This window comes from Stegostoma tigrinum, chromosome 9 (assembly GCF_030684315.1).
Source record: "Stegostoma tigrinum isolate sSteTig4 chromosome 9, sSteTig4.hap1, whole genome shotgun sequence".
Lineage (NCBI taxonomy): Eukaryota > Metazoa > Chordata > Chondrichthyes > Orectolobiformes > Stegostomatidae > Stegostoma > Stegostoma tigrinum.
The window spans coordinates 83202299-83218007 of record NC_081362.1 but is presented as its reverse complement, the minus strand read 5'-3'; the positions used below and the strand labels follow the sequence as shown (position 1 = coordinate 83218007).

Sequence of the window (15709 nt, the reverse complement as noted above, 5' to 3'; positions counted from 1 at the left end):
GTTTTGGTCTTTGTAGGCATTTTTACAGTTATGATTTCTAGGTAGTATCACAGTACCTTTTATATCCAGTTTCTCTAATAGAGACACCAGGACGGAATCTGGAGGCCATCTTAAACGACTATATAACCAGGTTCTCTTCCACTAAGCTGTTTAGAAATGAAAATTAAATGAACTATAAAATTGGCTGTCAATTTGATCTCACCTGTTTGCACCATTATCCAAAGGATTTATGTATCATGATCTTTCCTACAAAAAGGAAAATTCTATTTGGAGGCCAAATCTGAATTGACCTGTAGCTTTGCAGGGTTATTATTTGTTGCCAGACTAGTGAGCACGCAACTATCACTGATGTGCCATATTTGTTGATTCTCACTTCTTCTGTTTAAACATTTGAGCGTATTTGTTTAGTTTATATTTATGATTTAGAAGCACACAGAATAGGAGCAGGAGAAGGCCATTCAGTCCTTCGAGCCTGCTTTGCCATTCAGTATGATCATGGCTGATCACCCAATTCAGTGCCGTGTCCCTGCTCTCCCCCCATGCCTTTTTCAACCCTCTTAGCCTAAGAATTATAACCCTCACTCGTCCTTGAAAGCATTGAATGCGTTGACTTCAGTTGCTTTCTGTGGCAGCAAATTTCACAGGCTCATCCCTCTGGGTGAAGAAATTTCTCCTCATCTCAGGCATAAAGGGTACACCATTTATCCTTAGACTATGACTTCCAGTTCTGGACTTCCCAGGCATTGGGAACATCCTATGTTGACTCGGTCTAGTGCTGTTGGAATTTTACAAGTTTTTATGAGAGATTCTATTATTCTTCTAAAGTGCAGTGAATATAGCCCTGATCAATCCAGTATCTCCATGTGTCAGTCCTTCTCTGCCAGGAATCAGGTGCTAGACCTTTTTTGTTGGACTCCCTCCATAGCCAGAACGCACTTCCTCGGATAAGGAGGCCAAAACTGCACGCAGTACTCTTAAGTGCAGTCTCATAAAGGCCCTGTTTGGTTGTAGCAACACATCCCAGTTCCTTTTACTTGAATCCTCTCCCTATCAAGGCCAATGTACCATTTGCCTTTTCCACTGCCTGCTACACGTATATACATACTTTCAGCAACTGGTGTATAAGGTCACCCAGGTCTTGTGGTAACTCCCCTTTTCCCAATCTACTGTCAATCAGATCATCAATCTTTCTTACTGTTGTTTCAAACAAGCGGGATAACGTAATTTATCTGCAGTATATTTCATCTGCCATGTATTTGCTCATTTACGCAACTTATCCAAATCTCATTGCAGCATCTCTGCATCCTCCTCACAGTTATCCCTCCCATTTGGCTTTGAGTTGTCTGCAAACTTGGCAATATATTGAGTTCCCTCAAATCATTTTACTTTGTGAATAGTTGGGATCTAAGCACTGATTCCTGCAGAACCCCAGTAGTTACTGGTTATGACTCGACAATTGACCCATTTATTTCTTCTACTTCTTGTTTCCTGTCTGCCAATCAGTTCGCTATCCACTTCAAGTGTTTATTCTTTCTGTTGTCTGAAATATTCCAAGAGGGAATTCTTTCTTTGCTTAAGAAAATTTTGATTTGAGAATCTAACTGTTGGAATCCCCTTTTAAGTCCTTCAGGCAATGAAAGAAGATAGTGAGAGAGTGCCAAGTTTGCTGACAGATTACATTCTGAAAGGTTAGTGCAGATTCACTTTCCAAATTGATCGTTGCTACACTAATGAGTCAAATGCTGATAAATTTAAGTGATCTGTATTTTTATATTGTCTTTTCACTACTGAATTTTATTGCAATAACCACTAACACAGCTCATTTGAATGTTTATTAAAATGCTTTTTTTTCCTAATAATATGGTGCAATTCTAGTGTATATCGATAACTAAAGGTTGTACAGGAAGGAGACTAAAATGTTTTCAAACTTCATTCAGTTACAACTGTCAAAGAACACTTTCAACTGAGATCTTTGTTGTACATCAGCCAAATTTAAAATGATGATCTGATGACAATACTTACCTAGAACTAATAGCCCACTAAATCTAAGACTGGAAGTATTCTGATAGATCATTAACTATCTTGCAATTTAGTCTAGTTTTACCTGGACAGAAACGTAAGCTTGTAATCTCCATGAATGTTAAATAGCCAATTTGTTCATAAGCAGTATGTTCACGTGTTGGACATATCCTTTTTTTTAGAAATATATAATCAATACAGTGATTTAAGTTACATTAAAACACATTGTTGTAATACTGGCCTAAATCAGCATCCTGGAAATTGAACAGAACCTTTTTGGGTACTATCTTGCCATGTAACAAGATTATTTGTTTGTATTTCTAAATGCAAATAGAATTTGCATGGGGTCTTTCCAGTCTGCCATCATTGAAAATCAGCAGTAACCCTGGGGAGGTGGCCATTTTCCTGCAGAGATCACAGAATAATCTGAAGATTTGTTGCAAAAATTCGGAGTGACAATTATTAAACTACTCTGATTATTTGGGTATTAAGACAGCTAAGTACTTTTTTTTGCAGGATCCTTCTGAAATTGGATTTTGGCTCGATGGCACATGACTAGCTATACTATTTTGTATTTGTACTATAACGGATCTGATACTGTCTGATGCCTACACTGAGTGTCAAAAGTGAAAAGATGTTTCATTTTCCAGCAGTGATGACCAGTATCATCTTGAGAACAAACTTAACACCTCATTTATTTTCCCCAGAATGAATGAGTTGTGTGCCATTATCAAGAATTCTTACCTGTATATAGAAATTGAGCAATTGCTGTAAAGCATGAGGGCTTCAAAGACACAAATTGTTGCATGTTTTACCCCTTCTTTCCTATCTGGATTTATTCCTTTCCCAAACAAGAAATGATTTATTAATTGTTGTTCACGAAGACAACCAAAATATAACCAGTTTATTGCCAAATTCTGTCTTGTCGCAGAAATAGTTCACTGAAGAATTTCCACCCTTGTGTCAATGCTTCAAACTGCTTTTTCCAGCAGACTGCATACATAGTGAACATTATTTGAAACAGTATGGCAAGTTGCTTCATTCCCTATAGGCATACAAACAAAAGACTCTGATTACAGTACTGATTTATTGCTAGCAAATTTGCCATTGTAAATTAATCTTCAGGTACTTACCGTTTAGAGTTAGCTTGCAGTAAAACATGTCAGTGGAGATAAAATGGAAATGACAGAAACAAAAGATATAACAGAATGATAAATACAATTTCTTACAAAGTGCATCATGTAGATGAAAGGATTTGCTTCCACCCTTCCTGTGAGCGTGTGGAAATGAGAAATTTAGCCTTTTAGCTGTTTAACAGTTGGCTTCTGGAAATATGACAAATATCTAATTAGCTCAAGTTGCCTACCTCATGAGAAGGGCTAGGATAACACTTTTTAATTTGTATTGAAAATTCTTAGACATGATTCATTAAGTACAAAACTGCAACCCCCACAGTTTGTGATGGGTATTTTGAAAGAATTCCAAAATTTATGTAATGCAAGGGATTTTACATTTTCCTCACCAGGCTGCCCCCTTCGAATATATTGAGGAACTGAGGATTGGAGGGGAATGCTAGTTGGGGTGGGATTGGTGGTGTAATGCTGCTGGTTGCTGTTGGACTGGGTGTTGAGCTGAGAAACTCCAGTGCTGAATTGGAGAGAGCTTAAGCATGTAACTTTTCCTGAGTTGGAAAATGCAAGGCCATACCTCCCTGGAAACCCAATCTTTCTCTCTCTTCCTGCAAACATCAAAGGCCATCCTGCTAATTCGCACACTTTGGGGACACTCAAAGCAAAAAGAGCACACATACAGGACAAAACACATTCAAAAAGGCTTGACCCAGAATTTAGGATGAAAGACCAAACTATACACTTCACCTGATCTGACCCAACCTGAAGCTACCTGTAGTTTTGCATCTTCAAGCTTTCAGCATCAGCTTGACCTTCATGTAGCGCAGATGTGCTGCCAGAAATAAGAACAAAATGCCAAGCTCTTTATGGAGGTTACAATCGCCAGCTTCAAGGCCTATGATGATTGTCCAAAATCAACAGCTAGAAGACTTCCAATCCTCAGGGACATATTCTAGGTTTTCTAAAAAGAAAATATTTGTCTTTTCTTTGGCCTCAGCACTCTGCTCACAGTTTCCTTTCCAATTTTCAGACTGAGAACAAATTCCACCAGGGGACTAGAATTATGTGGGCAATCAAAGATTCTGAAACCTAATAATATGGGATCCTCCCTTACTATTACCTAGCCTTATACCTGAGGAAGAAATAATACCGAACTAATAAAGCAGCAAGAAAAATAAATAGCCTCCTTTTAAAGTTCAAAGATTGAATACATGGCAAGGAATACTTTATAAACCAGATTTGAAGTTCTTTACATTGAGTATTAAGCTGCTAGATGATTTAAAATCTATATCCTCAAATAAAAATATAGCATTTAAAGTTGATCTGTCACACTTCAGATGTCAACAGTGTTCAAAGCATCCTCAAGAAATTTCATCAAACAGAATTGATAAGATTTTTAGTGCATGAAAGATCAAAAACAGTTACAAAATTAAAGTTCATTCCAGACTAATCCAGCTATGGTGACGGAGTGACTTTCCACAAGTTTTAGATTCAAGTCCTTAGCCTGTTTAACGCCCCAGCCTATCAGCTTTATCTGTGAGAGTCCTGGCAAACTGTCAGTTGAGCAATTGCCTGGTGCAGCTTTCAAGAGCTGAGCAGCCCCAGAACAAGAGAAGGAGTTGACATTTTATTCTGTTTGAAATGCATGTTGATGACTATTGGTAATTTTGATGCCAATTGTGAAAAGTCCAGAACTAAGTTGTGTCCCTTTTCTGGTCAAGGCCAAACTGACTGACCACCTTGGAGGTGTGTGGCCCCAGTGGGGAATTAGTTTTTATTAAAAGATCATTTACGATAATAAAAGTGCCTAAAGTCACGTAAATGAAATTAATAGCAGTGTGATTATGAAGATTGAGAAAACTGTGTAGTATTTAATTCTCTTCAGTTTTTTTCCTTTCAATTTTGGATTTTTGTTTCTGTTGACTTTACATTTACTTTACCACCTGACATTTCTTTGTTTTGTTTTTTTTTGTTGTGCTAGCACTCGTATAACGGCTGGATTGACTGAGGTTTGTGTATATTGTTCAAAGGACAGAGGTCTCTGGGATGTTTGATATAATTAGCACTTGTCTATTTGTGCATTTCTGAGGAACTGATATCCATGTTGCTTAACATGACATGAAAGGATCGATTCGTACTTAGTGACTGCAAGGAATTGTGATAATGATATGATTTCATGCATGTTTGTTTCCTCTCCAGAGTCCCAAAACTAAGTAACTGTCTGTCTTTTAATTGATTGATTCATTTATTATATGTACTGTACCTTCTGTTTCACTCTAAGTGCTGAAAGGATATTTTCTTATTATGTAAACTTATGTAGGTAATTAGTCATCTGACTTTTTCTATACAAAGATTCTCCTCCTGCTCCGCCATATCCAAGGCATTCTCTGTGGATGGGAAGCACTACTGCATTACAGCACCAGGGGCCTGGGTTTGATTCCAGCCTTGGGTGATTGCGTGGAGTTTTCACACACTCCCTGTTTCTGCATGAGTTTCTTCTGGGAGCTCTGATTTCTTCACAGTCTACATATGTGCAGGTTAGGTGGATTGGTGAAGCTAAATTGCCCCATGATGTCCAGGTTAGGTGGATTAGCAATGGTAAATGCAGATTTACGAGGATAGATGACTTTTAGGTGACTTGGATAGGTACATGGAGGTTAGTAAAATGGAGAGTATGTAGGAAAGATTGATCGTGGTAGGATAATAGGTCAGCACAACATTGTGGACCAAAGGGTCTGTACTGTTCTTTATTCTATGGGGAGTGGGATGCTGTTTGGAGATTCCATGCGGACTCAATGTGCTGAATGGCCTTTAGCTGTACTGTAGGGATTCTACAATTTCTGGTGAGAAGCGTTTATGCTGAACTCATATTTTCATGGATCTTGTATGTATAGAGAACCCTTTTACTAATGAAAATAAACTAGCAATACAGCCGTTTGGTGTTTTGGGAAGTGGAAAAATCGTTATTTTGTGGAAAGAGAGACCTTGAGATGGTGACATTCCCAGTAATAATTGGAAATATCTTGAGATACAAGGGACAGTTAATTAGGGAATTAAAGTGATATATAGAACCTGAAGGCTAAAATATAAAATTAGTGCAAGATGCTGAATTAACTGAGAAGTGAATCACATTGAGCTCGAGATTTTAAGGACCTTTTTATCTTTTCTAAACTATGTAATGGCCCAAAGTTTGTAAACTGTGTCTTCCAGGAGGTCAGACTTCTGCAAAATCTCTGTAATCTGTTTGGGTAGCTTTTGTACAGGATTTTGTTGTTTATGGAAAATGAGACAAATGTGTTCGTAATAGCACCATTTATAGCGTTATTGTTGAAATGCTGTGTGGGTTTTTTAAATTTATCCATTTTGTGGAACGTGGGTGTTATTGAGCTGGGCCAGCATTTATTGCCTGTCCCTAGTTGCCCTTGAGAAGGTGGTGGTGGGCTGCTTTTTTGAACCACTGCATTCTACCAATTGTGGGTTGACCCACAATGCTGTTAGGGAGTGACTTCCAGGATCTGGACCAAGCGATAACGAAGGAATGGCGATATATTTCCAAATCCTGATGGTGAGTGGCTTGGAGGGGAACTTGAAGGTGGTGGTGTTCCCATATGCCTGCTGCCCATGTCCTAAATGGAAGTGGTCATGGGTTTGGAAGGTGCTGTCTGAGGATTTTTGGTGAATGTCTGCAGTGCACCTTTATAGATGGTACACGCTGCTGCTACTGAGCATTGGTGGTGGAGGGACTGGATGCTTGAATGTGACGCCAGTCAAGCGGGCTGCTTTGAGCTGGACAAAGCTGTCAAGCTTCTTGAATGTTGTTGGGACTGCATTCATTTGGGCAAGTGGGAAGTATTCCATCACACTCCTGACTTGTGCCTTGTAGATGATGGACATCAGGAGAGTCAGGCAGTGTATTACTTGCCACAGTATTCCTTGCCTCTGGCTTGTGTACCCACTGTGTTTGTGGTGAATCCAGTTGGGTTTGTGGTCAATGATGTCCCTCAGGATGTTGTTAGTGGAGGGTTCAGTGATGGTATCGCCACTGAATGTCAAGAAGTAGTGGTTAGATTGTCTCATATTGATGGTCATAGCTTGACATTGATTTGTGTGAATGTGACTTGCCACTTGTCAGTCCAAGCCTGGATATTCTCCAGATATTGTTGGATTTAAACATGGACTGCTTCAGTATCTGAGGAGTCACAAATGGTGCTCAACATTGTGCAATCATTTGCGAACATTCCACTTCTTACCTTTATGATGGAGGGATGGCTCAGGATTCCTCAAGTAGCTAGTAACAGTATAATGTGAATAAATTTTTCCCTTTATGTGTGTGTGAAGGGGATGAAAATGGTTACAGATTTTTAAGAACAACCCTATGCACAGTGATCACCGTTACCAGATCCGATCTGGGATTGGAAACCTGACTGGGGAATAAAAAAAATTGCATTTTGCGAAAAGCAAAACACCTTTTATAATACACACAAAGATAGCAAGGTCAGCAATCACACAACACCAGGTTATAGTCCAACAGGTTTATTTGACAGCACAAGCTTTCAGAGCCTCACCCCTGGGCTCCAAAAGCTTGTGTTTTCATTTAAACCTTTTAGACTATAACCTGGTGTCGTGTGTTTCTGACCCTGTCCACCCCAGTCCAATACCAGCGTCTCTACAACAAAGATAGCAGACAGGCTTCTTTTATGTATTTCTGTCTTCCCCCAGTTGATGGCCTCCCGTTTTCCCCTGGACCATCAAAAAAAAGCTATAACACATCTGATTAGAAACCATTGTAAATTCAGTAGCTGGGGGCATAAAGGGTAGAATGATTTAAATGAGTTAGGAAAATGGTGAGCAATGGAGTTCATTGTGGAGAAAAGTGAGGTATCTGTTTTAGATTTTATAAAATATCAGTTTTATTTTAATGTCAGCATAGAAGGGGTGGGAAGTTTTGGTGTTCACGTTGATTAATTCTTCAAATCTAGTGTATAAGATATGTTTGATAATCAACAGGTCTAATGGAATGTTGACCTTATCTCAGAGATTTGAATTCAAAAATAAGGAAATCCATGATTTTGTGTAGCTAAAGTACTGATCTAAGTACTGTGTCCAATTTGGATGCTATATATCAGGAAGGATACACTAAGAGTGAATACAGTGCAGATTCACCAGAATGACAGAACATAGAACATAGCAAAGTACAGCACAGTACAGGACCTTCGGTCCACAATGTTGTGCCGTGGAATAATCCTAATCCAAAACTAAAATAATCTAACCTACACTCCCCTCAACTCACTGCTGTCCATGTGCATGTCCAGCAGTCGCTTAAATGTCACTAATGACTCTGCTTCCATGACTAAATGATATTGGATTCTAAAGGGTTAACTTATGGTAACATATAATTTGTATTGTTTGGGACATAAAAGGTCACTGGGATGACCTCAAGATTTTGAAGATTGCAAAATAGACCGATTTCCTTTGGTAATCACAAAATCCAAAATAAGAGGATAATCTTAAAATTAGAGCCATGCTATTTGGAGTGAAGTTGGGAAGTACTTTAGCGTAAAGGGCACTAGAAGTCTGGAACTCCTTTCTTTCTGTGCTGCACCTGCCTGTTAACTTGACTTGGGATAGAATTTGCAGGGGTTGGTAACCCCAAGAACTGATGCTTTTCTGGGTGGAAGATGTTGTCGATGGGGCCTTGGTTAGTCACTACATGCTGTTGATGGTGCACATTGCAGTCATTGAGAAACAGTGGCCAAAAGATTGGATTTTTCCAATGATAGTTGAGGCACCAATTAAGTGGGCTGCTTTACCCTGAGTGGTATTGAGCATCCTGGAGTGCTGTTGGTGTGGCACTTGTCCAGGCAAGTCTGGAGTAGTCCATCAATTTGTGCCTTGTAGAATATGGTTAGGAATTTTGAATGTAGCTACTTACTGCAGAATTCTGCAAAGTCCAAAATGACAGTGGGGTAGCAGAGCTGCTTGCAGCCTCTTGCCCAGGGCTCACCCACTCCGATCTACTTGTTTTTTTTCTTTTTACTCCCATCTTTTTATTCCCATTTTTTTCTTACATTTTCTTTCCTTTGATGGATTTGTCAGCAGCATTGGCATGGCACCGAGAGTGGGCCATGCTTGGTAGTGGCAGCTTCCTGGCAGTCAGATACTATGGCACAACACCACCTAGCAACTGGAGGCGGCAGTGGCAGCGGCAAGGACATCTCCTGGCATTTGGGGCCAGCGGCAAAAAGCACCTTCAGTGAGTGGAGGTGGCAGCAATGCCAATGGACTCTTCACAATGGCAGCACTGGCAAGGCAACATTTTGAATAAGGTCTGGAGTGGGACTCTCGCCGCAACAGTGGCCTAGCCTGACCAGGAACTCCTGATTGCATTGGTGCTCCTGGCATTGGCACGGTGGTGGCAGCAGTATGGTATGCCTGGAGTGAGAGCTCCTGGTATCATGGAGGCAGCAGCTGCCGTCTACCAGTTACAGTCGTGATAGGCCCAGAGCAGGGACTCCCTAGTTATCAGAAAGTCAGTGACAGCAGTGGAACGTGGGACTCCTGGTTGTGGGGCAAGTCTGGGTTCAGCATGGGACTCGGCAGCAGCAGCAAGGTGGGCCAAATCGTGAAAAGATGGCATCTAAAGTGTGGTGACTGATAGTGGGTCCAGCGCAGACACTGGTGAGGCAGTGGAGGAGAGGTGGCAGCATGGGTGTCACTTTGCTGGTGAGCTGACTTGGGACTCATGTTGGAGGCCACAGATGAAAAAGAGACTCTCTTCCAGTCATATCATTTTACTGTTTTTATTCTTAAACTATTCAAAATGGCGCTAAATTGAGGCGACAGATGAAACTTTGCATTGTATTTTACTGTAATAGTCATTATAAAAAGCAAGTAAAAAATCATTCAAATTCAATCTTTAATTGACTCGTATGACCTCAGTGTTTATAATGCAGTGTCTAATTATATTTCTAGTTAGAAGTGAACTGCCAGCATGTTGATGGGGATTCAGCAATTGGCAATGCTGTTTAATATCAACTGTAAGATCAGGGCTGTGAGTTTATATCTATAAGGATTAAACAATTTGAGTTTCTATGAAATTGAAGAGGGAAGGCTGAGGGGTGACCTAATAAGGTTCTTTAAAATAATGGAGGGATTTAATAGAAATGGCAGACAGACATGAAGGTTATTTTCACTTGTGAGCAATAGAATGGTTGCAAAGACATTAAATAGGAATTTCAGGAAACAAAAACTCTACCAATGGCAATGGCTAGAATGTGGTAGGATGATGGAAAGTTAGAGGCTATACTGATGATGGAAGGAGATTCAAATGCAATTTAAATAATTGTATGAATTGATTGGTTCAAATACCTGTTCATGTAATGTAAATTCAGTGTTATTTCAAATTCTAGATGGATGGTAATGTGTTTTTGCTCTTTTGCAGTGCTCTGCCCAACTTAAAGCCAGCACTCTGCCATCACACCAGAGGGGCATGAAGATTGCATTCTGCTAACTCCCATGAAGAGAAGAGCATCTTTATTTTCCCAGGCTTCCCAGTCTACTAATTTTCCTTAACCTTGAGTGTTGTGCTAACCTTGCCTTTATTTAATCTTACTCTAGCTCGGAGAGCAGTTTTATTGCACGGCAGTGAAGATTTCTCTTCCACTCCTCCCCACACTCCACTTAGCGTTAGCAATGGATCATGTTAGACAACTTGCCTGCAGGTTGAAGTGTTCCCACCATGCCCCAGTGCGAACCCAGCTGGCTGTTTTTACCAGAGCATAGAACAAAAGAACAGCTGTACAGTTTTAACCATGAGTATTGCATTAGCAGTGTAATATCTATTTTTACAATGTGTAGGATCTAGAGAAGTTAACTTTTTATCATCAAGGAAAGCTGTTCATGCAACAGTGGATGTAAATAGGCTCAAGAATTTTAACCAAACCCATAAAGCAGCAAACCTGTATATTTATTCCAATTATGCTAATTTTCAAGAAGGGAACAAATAGTTTAACTGCACTACTGAGGCATCCTGTCACAGCACAGCTCCGTTAATACAGTGTTCACTAATAGCTCTTCTTTTGGGGTTTGAAATGAGTGCAAGGTTTGAAAATGTGAACAGCAACCTAAGTTGCAGCTGAGTGTAAAACTGCGAACAAATGGAAATCTGTAAATTTGTGTGATCTGCTTCTGGGCGTCCTCCCCTAGAAGGGATTTGAGACACGTATTGATAATATCAGAGGAGCTCATCTGCCAGCAAATGGTTTTTTTTCTGCCACACAATTCTATTTAGATTGAGAAATGCAAATATTTAGTAAGAATTAGTTGTATTGGTTCCACAAGATCATTTGACCTGGTCATCCCTCTCTCCTCCTCCTCCTTTAAAATTCCCTTTTTTTTTTGGCTCTTTTTTAAAATATATTTTCATAGCAATGTGACGTTAAGATAGGTATTGGACTCTATTATTTTTGTTGTATCTGGGGAAAAATACATTTTGGAAATTAATTTTTACTTGAGGACAGTGTTAAATATTGAATGAAAGCTGGGTAGACCAACAAAAGCAGGGAGATTTGAATCTTAAATAACACTTGAGTATTAATTGGCTGCATCATCTTTTTGTTTACAACAAGAAAAAGTAGCAAGTTTGATTTGTGCATTGTGCCAGGTGTATCAGGATACTACACAAACCAAACTGGGCCCAGCACGTAGGCTTCTGTTTGATGGATCATACTGTAGAATGTTTGGTATTCATCTTGTGTCTATGTTCTTCATTAGCAATCTAGTTAAATTATATGTTTCTTAATGGTAGAAATAAGATATTATTGTGTATGTGCTTAGTCATATGTAAATTAAAGGCTGCATGCTAACCATGTAAACTGTGTATGTACTGTGGTTTCAGTTAAGATACAATAGGAATTATTTTAAAGTGCTGTTTTATCTGCCCTTTTCTCATTTATCCCTCCTTTCTTTGCCTTTGCCAACATTATCAACAAAAACTGTTATAACAAAAACCCTAAATATGATTCTGAATCAGTACACATGATATCGAACTGTAGTGCATGCAGCAATTATGAGGTGAAAGTCCAGTTTTGATGCATTTGATTGCAAGTTTGGATGGTGGCTCCAGTCAAGCGGCTGCTCTCTGGGGAGCTGAGTCTTGTGTTTGTACTGTACCATCACATGAGATTTACAGAATGGAGGAAAGTGGACATACACATGGTACACAGGTTAAACAAAGGCAATGCCGCAATATTAGAGCTGCATGAACAAAAAACCTTGCTGAAATCTATCACCTTTTAACAGTACTCACAGGGTCTGTTGAACCAAGCATGCCTGTGTATACACATGCTGTAATAGTCCAGTAATTTAGGATGGTTTTCTTTTTAATTGTGAAATAACTGACCTTGTAGCAATAGTGTTGATTTTAATGTAGAATATTGATATTTTTGTGTCAGTAATCTTAATTTATTATTTCTGTAATTTTTGGCAGTTTGTAAAGTTTGTGGCAGTAATTTTATTTCATAATGCAACCTTTGAGAGCAAATAAACTTGATTTACACATTTTACAATGTGAATAGTATATGTATTGTAGAATATCTTATCAAGACAAACAATGGTAACTTTATCAAGTAACTGGAAACAAGAACTGGCCACTCATTCCTCATATTCATTCTACTATTCAGTTAGAATAGATCATGGCTGATTTATATCTGATTTCTGTTTACCCACCTCGATTTTGTAACCTCTAGAATTGTTTACCTAACACAAATTTATTGGAATTTTTTCCAGCATGAAAAGAGGATTCTTGGCCCATAGTGTTGTACGCTCTGATTTGACAAGTGTTCATCTGAATAGTTTTGAAGTGTCTTGAGCAAGTTCCAGATATCCATAACCCTGTGGAAGAAAACAAGTTTTCTTTTCCCTCCAAACCTCCTGCTCCTTGCCTTGAAACAATGTCCATGATTATTTGATCCCTTGACTAAGGGGAAAGGTTACTGCTTACCTACCCGGTCCTTGCCCTTCAGATCTTTGTACAGTTCAGTCAGATCCCACCCACTCCTGCACTTGACCTCTTTGCTGTTAGGAAAACCACTCCAGACTGTCAGGTCTCTCTCCATAGTTTCAAGCCCAATACGATTTCTTCAAAACCCCTCAGTCCAGTAGAACATGAACTGTTAACTCTGCTTCTCTCTTCACAAATGCTGCCAGATCTGCTGAGTTTTTCCAGCATGTAGTGATGGGATAGTGTTGGGGGACGGGCTTAAGCTTTTGGGGCACTTTGCTTTCATTTTAGACTTCATAAGTCCTTTTCAACAAAGTGTGGAGCTGGATGAACACAGCAGGCCAAGCAGCATCTCAGGAGCACAAAAGCTGACGTTTTGGGCCTAGACTAGGCCTGAAACATCAGCTTTTGTGCTCCTGAGATGCTGCTTGGCCTGCTGTGTTCATCCTGCTCCACACTTTGTTATCTTGGATTCTCCAGCATCTGCAGTTCCCACTATCACTGATACAATAAATCCTTTTTACTTCATTCTCCCAAATCTGGCTATTAACTATGATCCAGCAGTTGAGGGGTTTTCTGAAAGAAAAGCTTTTACGTACAAATTAGGTGGAAAAGCATACATTCAAAGAGCAGATCATACTGATTGCTGCACTCTCCCTACAAAGAGACAATAGTTGCACCATCAGTTAGGATTGATAGCTTCTGCTATCTGTAGAGAGCTACGTAAAATCCTCATTCTCACCGTCTTCCAGAGAGGGGCTTAACGATTGCAATTTTATATTTTCCTTCATAACATCATAATATCTCAGTGAACCATTTAAATATCTGGTCTGTATTATAAAAAGTACACAGGTGGAGAAAGTGCAGTAAAAAGTTTAAAGATGCTGAGAGCCAAAAACATCAAAGTCATAGATATAGGAAAATATTCAAGAAATTGGGCTTATTTAAGAAGTCTTAAAATTTTTAAATGTGTTGAACTGGATAGATGTTCAAAGAATATTTCCACCAGTGGGACAATCCAAAATTAGGGGCCATCAATAAAAAAAATCACAAATCCAGTAGGAAAATGAAAAATTTCAACAGGAAACTAAATGAGAAAATGAGAGAAAAGGTATATTGAAGAGCTGCAATAGGGTAGGTACAGTGGGAGCTTAAAGCCTGATACTGTGCAATCTGTTGTATGTAATGTCATGTATGTACTTGTAAACATCAACTATACACAGTCCTAACTGGAATATGCGAGTACAACAACTTGTACCTGAATTTCTGCTTGCAGCTTTCAGCAATGATAATCTCCATTTAAGAATCTTTGTCACTCTCACGATCAGTAGTCTAAGCAATAAAAGTGTTTCTTTTGACGGAGTTCAGAAGATGGTCACGATTGAAAAGATTACACTGAAACAGACTCATTTTTGTTTACACTGTGTGGGCATTATTGGCAATTCCAGCATCTCTTTCACAAATCTGGTTGCCCTTGGGGGTGGTGAGCTACCACCTTGAACTGCTGTAACCTTTCGGTGTAAGTAGAACCTCTGTTAGGGAGGGATTTCCAGATTCTGACATTGTTTCATTGTTCATTCACTGTCACTTTTCCAAGTCAGAATGGTGTGTGGCTTAGAGGGGAACTTGGGAGGATGGTGTTTCCATGTCCTTGTTGCTTTTGTATTTCTAGATGATAGAGTTTCTGGGTTTGGAAAATGCTGCTGAAGGAGGCTTAAGCTGCTGCAGTGCATCATTGCTGCCATTGTTCAGTTACTCCATCACAGATACACAGTTAATGTTGTGGATGAGATGTTAATCAAGCAAATTACTTTGTATTGAACTTTATTAAGCTATTTGAGTGTTATTGGAGTTGCACCCATCAAATAGGATGTACCCTGTTGCAATCTTGACTTGGGCCTTATAGGTAGTGGACAGGCTTTAGGAAGTCCAATTTAATGGTATGATTTTTTAAATGAGGATTCCATTGCACCATGACCTGCTATGTTTCTGGACTACAAAGCCATTTTCCCTGATCAGTGAGTGATGCCCAGTATTCTATTGGCTCAGTTGCATGTTGCTTTTCCTAAATAATGTGTAAGAGTTGAGGTTAATTGTTTTTTTAAAAATACATTATTTAGCTAATTCAAAAATGGATCCTTTCAATGACAAAGTAACTGAACCATGGGTTGTTTGCAGTCAGCAGTCCTGCCTCAACGTATTCAAGAAAACAGATATTTCCGGGCATTCATTTTTGTTTCAATTTTCAAATCACTTGAAATCTGCCTTTTTAGTCACACTTTGAAACTTTAACACTTGTGATATTTTTCTGAGGGCGTGGACATGTGAAACCTGGGGCTGCCAGCCTTCATGAAAGAAATGTTACAAATTGGTTGGTCACGTTGAGTATTTGGTTATACTGAACTGAAGGTCAACTGATTATCTGAAGCCATTCAAAGCTGCACTTTGGCAAAACTACAACCAGAAGACACCGCAGCTTAGTATCAGTAAATTATTATTGCAGATAAAGGTGTGGGAGTCCCACACCTGCTGATGAAATGAGCACTGTAACAAACAAGCT

General features: G+C 39.3%; 1 protein-coding gene across 3 annotated transcripts in view; it reads left to right on the top strand.

Moving 5' to 3' along the window:
• Nucleotides 1-12712, top strand: part of LOC125454772 (fasciculation and elongation protein zeta-2-like) — a 126304-nt gene extending 113592 nt beyond the window's left edge. For 2 of the 3 annotated variants that reach the window (XM_048535964.2, XM_048535966.2), the window contains 2 exons: nucleotides 1623-1688; nucleotides 10591-12711. In XM_048535964.2, coding sequence (XP_048391921.1) covers nucleotides 1623-1688; nucleotides 10591-10607 — 83 coding nt within the window. In that variant the 3' untranslated portion in view covers nucleotides 10608-12711. Of the gene's footprint in view, nucleotides 1-1622; nucleotides 1689-5130; nucleotides 5159-10590 lie in introns of all 3 variants that reach the window. The other variant, XM_048535965.2, reaches the window with a different exon arrangement.
• The last annotated feature ends 2997 nt before the right edge of the window (nucleotides 12713-15709 follow it).